At 44.8% G+C, this 11,351-nt stretch overlaps 1 protein-coding gene across 1 annotated transcript in view; it reads right to left on the reverse strand.

Annotated features, from left to right (window-relative positions):
- Positions 1-11,351, reverse strand: part of LOC110518778 (pyruvate carboxylase, mitochondrial) — a 484,892-nt gene that overhangs the window by 466,638 nt on the left and 6,903 nt on the right. Inside the window, 1 exon segment of the mRNA XM_090183451.1 lies at positions 1,170-1,315. Coding sequence (XP_090039577.1) covers positions 1,170-1,314 — 145 coding nt within the window. The 5' untranslated portion in view covers position 1,315.

An 11,351-nucleotide genomic window follows, 5' to 3' on the forward strand; every position in this document is an offset into this window, starting at 1 on the left:
TGTCATTATGGGGTATTGTGATGTCATTATGGGGTATTGTGATGTCATTATGGGTTATTCTGTGTGGGTTGATGAGGGAGAAAAACAATGTAATCCATTTCTGAATCTTGCTGTAAAGTAACATTTTTTGGGGGGGTGGGGGGGGGGGGGGTCAAGGAGTGCACTATATGTAACATTTTGGGGGGGTCAAGGAGTGCACTATATGTAACATTTTGAGGGGGGGATGGGGGGGTCAAGGAGTGCACTATATGTATAATTATTTATTTTTTTTGGGGGGGGGTCAAGGAGTCTGAATCATTTCTGAATTCCCTATATGGGTTGAGAAGCACACTATGTTTCTCTACTATCTATTTAAGCAATAAAGCACCTCAGGGGAGTTGTGATATACGGCCAATATACCACGGCTAAGGGCTGTTCTTAGGCACTCCGCTTTGCGTCGTGCCTGGATGAGCCTTTAGCCGTGGTAAATTGACCATATACCACAACTCCCCTGAGGTGCTTTATCGCTATTATAAACTGGTTACCAGGGTAATTAGAGCAGTGAAAAATATGTGTTTTGTCATACCCGTGGTATACGGTCTGATATACCATGGCTGTCAGCCAATCAGCATTCAGGGCTCAAACCACCCAGTTTATAATGTGATTTAATGTACAGTTCATATCATGTCATGAGTAGTGAGCTGGGCTAGGTGGCTGTGTAGCTTTGAACTGGGCTAGATGGCTGTGTAGCTTTGAGCTGGGCTAGATGGCTGTGTAGCTTTGAGCTGGGCTAGGTGGCTGTGTAGCTTTGAGCTGGGCTAGGTGGCTGTGTAGCTTTGAGCTGGGCTAGGTGGCTGTGTAGCTTTGAGCTGGGCTAGGTGGCTGTGGAGCTTTGAGCTGGGCTAGGTGGCTGAGTAGCATCATAAGCTATATAACACACACTATCATATAAGTAATAGCCATGCAATGTGATGGTATGTCACGAGATCTATAATGCAACGTGTAACTCAGATGTGTTGGGATGTACAATATACCTTAGTTATTGTCGTGTGCTGAGATAACATGATCTCTAATGCAATTCCCTGCTAATAACATAATGATGGATAAGATGAACTGTCATGTGTTGGGACAAGTGATGTCAGTCATCCCCATAGTTATAATGTCATGTCGTATTGTGGGTGGAGCCTTACCTCTGTTGGCCACCATGACCTTTTTGATTGGTCGATACTCAAAGTTCTGGGGCGACGAGTGGGCAGTGCGAGTGAGAAGACACGCCCTCTTTACCGCTAGCAACCCCAGACCCCCTCGACCCACCCCGGAAACACACAGCAACATCCTGAGGGGAGAGACAGAGAGAGAGAGAGAGAGAGAGAGAGAGAGAGAGAGAGAGAGAGAGAGAGAGAGAGAGAGAGACCACATCATGAGGAATTGGCTATCCAAAATAGCGTCATATGGAGAAATAACGTTGCAAAACTGTACAGCAATATAACAATATAAGAGCCCATAACAACAAGATATACAAGACAAATTACACATCCTTGAATCAGCTGAGACTGTCATAATCCTGTGTATACCCCAATTACAGAACAAGAATTATCGACACAATCGTGTCTCGGATCTTTTCCTGCAGCGATTCGCCATCCCATCTGCTTTGAACTTATTTGTTTTTCAACAGGACAATGACCCAACACACCTCCAGGCTGTGTAAGGGCTATATGACCAAGAAGGAGAGTGATGGAGTGCTGCATCAGATGACCTGACCTCCACAATCACCCAACCTTAATCGAACTGAGATGTTTTGGGTTGAGTCGGACCGCAGATTGAAGAAAAAAGCAGCCAACAAGTGCTCAGCATATGTGGGAACTCCTTCAAGGCTGTTGGAAAAGCATCCCGGGTGAAGCTGGTTTGGAGAATAGCCAAGAGTGCGCAAAGCTGTCATCAAGGCAAAGGGTGGCTTCTTTTAAAGAATCTCAAATATATTTTGATTTGTTTAACACCTTTTTTGGTTACTACATGATTCCATATTGTGTTATTTCACAGCTTTGATGTCTTCACTATTATTCTACAATGTAGAAAATAGTAAAAAATAAAGAAAAACCCTGGAATGAGTAGGTGTTCTAGAACCCTGGAATGAGTAGGTGTTCTAGAACCCTGGAATGAGTAGGTGTTCTAGAACCCTGGAATGAGTAAGTGTGTTCGAACTTCTGACTGATACCGTACATTCCATAAACTAAAATTGGATAGACTGAAACTCTTCAACATTATTCCCCCCCCCCCCCCCCCCCACCTCCCTTTTGGAACCAAGGATCGATCCCACAAATATTTACAAAATTCCACCCAAATAATTACAGAGGAATTTGCGTTAACAGCAACTTGGGGAAATGTCTCTGCAGTGTCATAAATAGTAGACTACTTAATTTCCTTGATGAACACCAGGTCCTTAGAAGAAACCAGATTGGATTTTTAACAAACTACCACACAACAGACCACATTATACCCTCCACACTCTAATTGACAATCGAGTAAACCAAAAACAAAGGCAAAATCTACTTTTTGTTTTATGTAGACTTCAAGAAAGCATTTGATCACATTTGGCACAAAGGTATTTTTGTTAATAAACTAATAGAAAGGGGTATTGGAGGGAAAATGTGATGTTACTAAATCAATGTACATTAAAAACAAATGTGTGGTTCAAATTGGCAGCAAGCAAACAGACGTCTTCTCTCAGAAATGTGGGGAGAAACGATTTACTGTTTAACATCTACATTAATTAACAAATTGGCAACACATTAGAAGAATGTGGAGCACCTGGTCTCCCCCTACACAACACTGAAATCAATTCACCTGGTCTCCCCCTACACAACACTGAAATCAATTCACCTGGTCTCCCCCTACACAACACTGAAATCAATTCACCTGGTCTCCCCCTACACAACACTGAAATCAATTCACCTGGTCTCCCCCTACACAACACTGAAATCAATTCACCTGGTCTCCCCCTACACAAAACTGAAATCAATTCACCTGGTCTCCCCCTACACAACACTGAAATCAATTCACCTGGTCTCCCCCTACACAACACTGAAATCAATTCACCTGGTCTCCCCCTACACAACACTGAAATCAATTCACCTGGTCTCCCCCTACACAACACTGAAATCAATTCACCTGGTCTCCCCCTACACAACACTGAAATCAATTCACCTGGTCTCCCCCTACACAACACTGAAATCAAGTGTCTGCTGTAGACAGATGACCTGGGGCTGTTGTCTCCCACTAAGGAGGGTCTGCTGTCTCCCACTAAGGAGGGTCTGCTGTAGACAGATGACCTGGGGCTGTTGTCACCCACTAAGGAGGGTCTGCTGTAGACAGATGACCTGGGGCTGTTGACTCCCACTAAGGAGGGTCTGTTGTCTCCCACTAAGGAGGGTCTGCTGTAGACAGATGACCTGGGGCTGTTGTCTCCCACTAAGGAGGGTCTGTTGTCTCCCACTAAGGAGGGTCTGCTGTAGACAGATGCCCTGGGGCTGTTGTCTCCCACTAAGGAGGGTCTGCTGTAGACAGATGACCTGGGGCTGTTGTCTCCCACTAAGGAGGGTCTGCTGTAGACAGATGACCTGGGGCTGTTGTCTCCCACTAAGGAGGGTCTGTTGTCTCCCACTAAGGATGAGTTACAGCAGCACCTAGATCATCTGCACAGGTTCTGTCAGACCTTGGTTCTGACCGTTAACCACAGGTTCTGTCAGACTTGGGTTCTGACCGTTAATCACAGGTTCTGTCAGACCTGGGCTCTGACCATTAACCACAGGTTCTGTCAGACCTTGGCTCTGACCGTTAATCACAGGTTCTGTCAGACCTGGGCTCTGACCATTAACCACAGGTTCTGTCAGACCTGGCTGCCCAGAGAGGACAGTCTGGCTATAGAGACCGGTCGTCACAGACAAACCTGGCTGCCCAGAGAGGACAGTCTGGCTATAGAGACGGGTCGTCACAGACAAACCTGGCTGCCCAGAGAGGACAATCTGTGCTCACTCTGACCCCTGGCTATAGAGACCGGTCGTCACAGACAAACCTGGCTTCCCAGAGAGGACAGTCTGGCTATAGAGACCGGTCGTCACAGACAAATCTGGCTGCCCAGAGAGGACTGTCTGGCTATAGAGACCGGTCGTCACAGACCAACCTGGCTGCCCAGAGAGGACAGTCTGGCTATAGAGACCGGTCGTCACAGACACACCTGGCTGCCCAGAGAGGACTGTCTGGCTATAGAGACCGGTCGTCACAGACCAACCTGGCTGCCCAGAGAGGACAGTCTGGCTATAGAGACCGGTCGTCACAGACAAACCTGGCTGCCCAGAGAGGACTGTCTGGCTATAGAGACCGGTCGTCACAGACCAACCTGGCTGCCCAGAGAGGACAGTCTGGCTATAGAGACCGGTCGTCACAGACAAACCTGGCTGCCCAGAGAGGACAGTCTGGCTATAGAGACCGGTCGTCACAGACAAACCTGGCTGCCCAGAGAGGACTGTCTGGCTATAGAGACCGGTCGTCACAGACCAACCTGGCTGCCCAGAGAGGACAGTCTGGCTATAGAGACCGGTCGTCACAGACAAACCTGGCTGCCCAGAGAGGACAGTCTGGCTATAGAGACGGGTCGTCACAGACAAACCTGGCTGCCCAGAGAGGACAATCTGTGCTCACTCTGCCCCCTGGCTATAGAGACCGGTCGTCACAGACAAACCTGGCTGCTCAGAGAGGACAGTCTGGCTATAGAGACGGGTCGTCACAGACAAACCTGGCTGCCCAGAGAGGACAATCTGTGCTCACTCTGCCCCCTGGCTATAGAGACCGGTCGTCACAGACAAACCTGGCTGCCCAGAGAGGACAGTCTGGCTATAGAGACCGGTCGTCACAGACAAACCTGGCTGCCCAGAGAGGACAGTCTGGCTATAGAGACGGGTCGTCACAGACCAACCTGGCTGCCCAGAGAGGACAGGCTGTATTCACTCTGCCCCCTGGCTATAGAGACGGGTCGTCACAGACAAACCTGGCTGCCCAGAGAGGACAGTCTGTGCTCACTCTGCTCCAGGGGAGAGGTAGAGACAGAGCTGCGTTTCCTGTTGCACGGTGACGAATACTCAGATCTAAGAGAATATCTCTTTCCCAAAATGAACATTAAGTACAACGAATGTGAAACTATAAAAGATGAAGAAAACGTTTTTATATTCATTCGGTGAAAAGCCAAAATGTGCAGTTTTGGCACCCAAATATATGTGTCCTCCTGCCACAACCTGAGGGACAGCCAGTGAAAAGTGCTTCTACTACTTGTTATTCTCATTAATACTGTTGTTGTGTTTAATGTTAATCCCATTTCTACTGTTATTGTTATCATTGATGGCGGTCCCACCATTGTTGTTATATGTATACTTTGATAATGGAAGTAATTTAACTTGACATGTCTACTGTCTACTGTCTAAAGTCTACTGACATGAACTGAGAGAGAGAGAGAGAGGAGAGAGAAAGAGAGAGAGAGAGAGAGGAGAGAGAAAGAGAGAGAGAGAGAGAGAGGAGAGAGAGAGGAGAGAGAAAGAGAGAGAGAGAGAGAGTGAGAGAAAGAGTGGGAGAAAGAGAGAGAGAGAGAGAGAGAGAAATAGAAAAAGACAGTGAAAGGGAGAATCAAGGGAGAGAGAGAGAGAGAATCATGGGAGAGAGAGAGGGAGAGAATCAAGGGAGAGAGAGAGAGAGAATCAAGGGAGAGAGAGGGAGAGAGAGAGAGAGAGAGAGAGGGAGAATCAAGGGAGAGAGAGAGAGAGAGAGAGAGAGAGAGAGGGAGAATCAAGGGAGAGAGATGCTAAAAAGTAATGGACCACCAGAACAAGCCAGTTGGCAGCAGTGAAACTCTCGGTGACAATGAGAGAGGTGAGGGACTGAGGGAGAACCTTTTATGTCTATAGCCAAAGCCTTTAACTTTATGGAATCTCCACACTTTACTTTTCATTGGGCATTTTACCCAGCACTAACCTCCAACTACCAAATCACACACACACACACACACACACACACACACACACACACACACACACACACACACACACACACACACACACACACACACACACACACACACACACACACACTACTGTACTCTACACAGATAGGACACTCACACATCAATACTACCACCCCCTAACACACACACATCAATACTACCACCCCAACACACACACATCAATACTACCACCCCAACACACACACATCAATACTACCACCCCAACACACACACATCAATACTACCACCCCAACACACACACATCAATACTACCACCCCAACACACACACATCAATACTACTACCCCAACACACACACATCAATACTACCACCCCAACACACACACATCAATACTATCACCCCAACACACACACATCAATACTACCACCCCAACACACACACATCAATACTACCACCCCAACACACACACATCAATACTATCACCCCAACACACACACATCAATACTACCACCCCAACACACACACATCAATACTACCACCCCAACACACACACATCAATACTATCACCCCAACACACACACATCAATACTACCACCCCAACACACACACATCAATACTACCACCCCAACACACACACATCAATACTACCTCCCTTTATTACCTCCTAGACTCAAAGCCTCTCATTCACCTCTCCTCATCTCATGTCATTCACCTCATCTCATTAATCTCACCTTATCTCATCTCATTCACCTCATCTCATTAATCTCATCTCATCTCATCTCATTCACCTCATCTCATTAATCTCATCTCATCTCATTCACCTCTCCTCACCTCATCTCATTCACCTCTCCTCACCTCATCTCATTAATCTCACCTCATTTTCCTATTTCGCAACAAAGCATCCTTCACTCATGCTGCCAAACATACCCTTGTAAAGCTGAACATCCTACCAATCCTCGACTTTAGCGATGTCATTTACAAAATAGCCTCCAATACCCTACTCAACAAATTGGATGCAGTCTATCACAGTGCCATCCGTTTTGTCACCAAAGCCCCACATACTACCCACCATTGCGACCTGTACGCTCTCGTTGGCTGGCCCTCGCTTCATACTCGTCGCCAAACCCACTGGCTCCATGTCATCTACAAGACCCTGCTAGGTAAAGTCCCCCCTTATCTCAGCTCGCTGGTCACCATAGCATCTCCCACCTGTAGCACACGCTCCAGCAGGTATATCTCTCTAGTCACCCCCAAAACCAATTCTTTCTTTGGCCGCCTCTCTTTCCAGTTCTCTGCTGCCAATGACTGGAACGAACTACAAAAATCTCTGAAACTGGAAACACTTATCTCCCTCACTAGCTTTAAGCACCAACTGTCAGAGCAGCTCACAGATTACTGCACCTGTACATAGCCCACCTATAATTTAGCCCAAACAACTACCTCTTTCCCTACTGTATTTTATTTATTTATTTATTTTGCTCCTTTGCACCCCATTATTTTTATTTCTACTTTGCACATTCTCCCATTGCAAATCTACCATTCCAGTGTTTTACTTGCTATATTGTATTTACTTTGCCACCGTGGCCTTTTTGCCTTTACCTCCCTTATCTCACCTCATTTGCTCACATCGTATATAGACTTGTTGATACTGTATTATTGACTGTATGTTTGTTTTACTCCATGTGTAACTCTGTGTTGTTTGTGTCGAACTGCTTTGCTTTATCTTGGCCAGGTCGCAATTGTAAATGAGAACTTGTTCTCAACTTGCCTACCTGGTTAAATAAAGGTGAAATAAATAAATAAATAAATAAATCTCATCTCATTCACCTCATCTCATCTCATTCACCTCATCTCATTCACCTCATCTCATCTCATTCACCTCATCTCATTCACCTCATCTCATCTCATTCACCTCATCTCATTCACCTCATCTCATCTCATTCACCTCATCTCATTCACCTCATCTCATCTCATTCACCTCATCTCATTCACCTCACCTCACCTCATTAATCTCACCTCATCTCATCTCACTCATCTCATCTACCTCACCTCAGTAGTTTTTCCAATTTAACATTATCACAGATTACAGCTTCCTACCTGCGAATGTTTATTCTACTGTCTGAGGGATGCTGATGCATCTGTTTTACAGGCCTCTGCTGCCACTCTGTGGTGATAGCTGGTACTGCAACCAACAGACTCCACAGAGGATGATGAGGGTGGGGAGAACTGACTAAAAGCCTTTGGTTTTAGTGAACACACACACACACACACACACCATCTTTGCGGAATGAGAGAGGTTAGGTTTTACCACCGCTCTGGTGCTGGTACAATCTTGGCTTTCTGCTATAAACAGGGAACACACACACACACATACATTGCTGAAGAGTTACAACACACACATTGTTCAGGAGTTACAAAACACATACACACACACACACACCCACACAGAGTCGTAAAGTAACAAAACACTTACAGTACCAGGCAAAAGTTTTGGACACACCTACTCATTCCAGGGTTTTTCTTTATTTTTACTATTTTCTACATTGTAGAATTATGGTGAAGACATCAAAACTATGAAATAACACAATATGGAATCATGTAGTAACCAAAAAAACGTTGAAAATGTATTCTTAAATGAAAATATACTCTTCAAAGTAGCCACCCTTTTGTCTTGATGGCAGCTTTACACCCTCTTGGAATTCTCTCAACCAGCTTCATGAGGTAGTCACCTGGAATGCATTTCAATTAACAGAATAATCTTTTTCCTTCTTAATGCATTTGAGCCAGTCAGTTGTGTTGTGACATGGTAGGGGTGGTATACAGCAGATAGCCCTATTTGGTAAAATACCAAGACCATATTATGGCAAGAACAGATCAAATAAGCAAAGAGAAATGACAGTCCATCATTACTTTAAGACATGAAGGTCAGTCAATACGGAAAATGTCTAGAACATTTCAATAACTCAAGTGCAGTCACAAAAACCATCAAGCGCTATGATAAAACTGGCTCTCATGAGGACCACCACAGGAAAGGAAGACCCAGAGTTACCTCTGCTGCAGAGGATAAGTTCCTTAGAGTTACCAGCCTCAGAAATTGATGCCTAAATAAATGATTCACAGAGTTCAAGTAACAGACACATTTCAACATCAACTGTTCAGAGGAGGCTGTGTGAATCAGGCCTTCGTGGTCGACTTGCTGCAAAGAAACCACTACCAAAGGACACCAATAATAAGAAGAGACTTGCTTGGGCCAAGAAACAAGAGCAATGGACATTAGACCGGTGGAAATCTGTCCTTTGGTCTGATGAGTCCAAATTGGAGATTTTTGGTTCTAACCACCGTGTCTTTGTGAGATGCAGAGTAGGTGAACGGATGATCTCAGCATGTGTGGTTCCCACCGTGAAGCATGGAGGAGGAGGTGTGATGGTGTGGGGTGCTTCGCTGGTGACGCTGTCTGTGATTTATTTAGAATTCAAGGCACACTTAACCAGCATGGCTACCACAGCATTCTGCAGCGATATGCCATCCCATCTGGTTTGTGCTTAGTAGGATTATCATTTTTCTTCAACAGGACAATGACCCAACACACCTCCAGGCTGTATAAGGGCTATTTGACCAAGGAGAGTGATGGTGCTGCATCAGATGATCTGGCCTCCACAATCACCCGACCTCAACCCAATTGAGATGGTTTGGGATGAGTTGGACAGCAGAGTGAAGGAAAAGCAGCCAACAAGTGCTTAGCATATGTGGGAACTCCTTCAAGACTGTTGGAAAAGCATTCCAGGTGAATATCTCATGAAGCTGGTTGAGAGAATGCCAAGAGTGTGAAAATCTGTGATCAAGGCAAAGGGTGGCTACTTTGAAGAATCTCAAATATAAAATATATTTTGATTTGTTTAACACTTTTTTGGTTACTACATGAATCCATAATGTTGAAAATAGTCAAAATAAAGAAAACCCTGGAATGAGTAGATGTGTCCAAACATTTGACTGGTAATGTACATGTTGTCTAAAATCAGAACCAGTCTGAGAACAGATGTACCAATAACAGTCTTCTGGTCAAGTCCTTTTTAAAGCTAACGATCATGCTAAATGTTAATAACCGTGTCCTGTACATAACAAACTGCCCTATCGAAACTGAAACCTACTTGAAGCGAACTGTTGCCCCTAGTGACCTGTTTCTACGTCATCTCCCAACGTCCTCAGACAGGAACACTGCCTTGTATCACGGCTGACCTGGCTGTACACGGCTGACCTGGCTGTTCACGTCTGACCTGGCTGTTCACGGCTGACCTGGCTGTTCACGTCTGACCTGGCTGTACACGGATGACCTGGCTGTACACGGCTGACCTGGCTGTACACGGCTGACCTCTCTGTTCACGGCTGAACTAGCTGGCTAATAACTGTGTCCTTGATGTAGTCAACTCAAGGACACTAATAACTGGGTCCTTTATATAGTCAACTCAAGGACACTAATAACTGTGTCCTTGATGTAGTCAACTCAAGGATACTGGCTAATAACTGTGTCCTTTATATAGTCAACTCAAGGATACTAATAACTGTGTCCTTGATGTAGTCAACTCAAGGACACGGGTTAATAACTGTGTCCTTGATATAATCAACTCAAGGATACTAATAACTGTGTCCTTTATATAGTCAACTCAAGGATACTGGGTAAAAACTGTGTCCTTGATATAGTCAACTCAAGGACACTAATAACTGGGTCCTTTATATAGTCAACTCAAGGATACTGGGTAAAAACTGTGTCCTTGATATAGTCAACTCAAGGACACTAATAACTGGGTCCTTGATATAATCAACTCAAGGATACTAATAACTGAGTCCTTTATATAGTCAACTCAAGGATACTGGGTAAAAACTGTGTCCTTGACATAGTCAACTCAAGGACACTAATAACTGGGTCCTTGATATAATCAACTCAAGGATACTAATAACTGGGTCCTTTATATAGTCAACTCAAGGACACTAATAACTGGGTCCTTGATATAGTCAACTCAAGGACACTAATAACTGGGTCCTTGATATAGTCAACTCAATGACACTAATAACTGGGTCCTTGATATAATCAACTCAAGGATACTAATAACTGGGTCCTTTATATAATCAACTCAAGGACACTAATAACTGGGTCCTTTATATAGTCAACTCAAGGACACTAATAACTGGGTCCTTGATATAGTCAACTCAAGGAATTGGGTTAATAACTGTGTCATTTATATAGTCAACTCAAGGATACTAATAACTGGGTCCTTGATATAGTCAACTCAATGAATCGGGTTAATAACTGTGTCCTTGATATAGTCAACTCAATGACACTAATAATTGGGTCCTTGATATAATCACC

Source organism: Oncorhynchus mykiss, chromosome 9, assembly GCF_057628025.1.
Source record: "Oncorhynchus mykiss isolate SJ-2025 chromosome 9, ASM5762802v1, whole genome shotgun sequence".
Classification (NCBI taxonomy): Eukaryota; Metazoa; Chordata; class Actinopteri; order Salmoniformes; family Salmonidae; genus Oncorhynchus; species Oncorhynchus mykiss.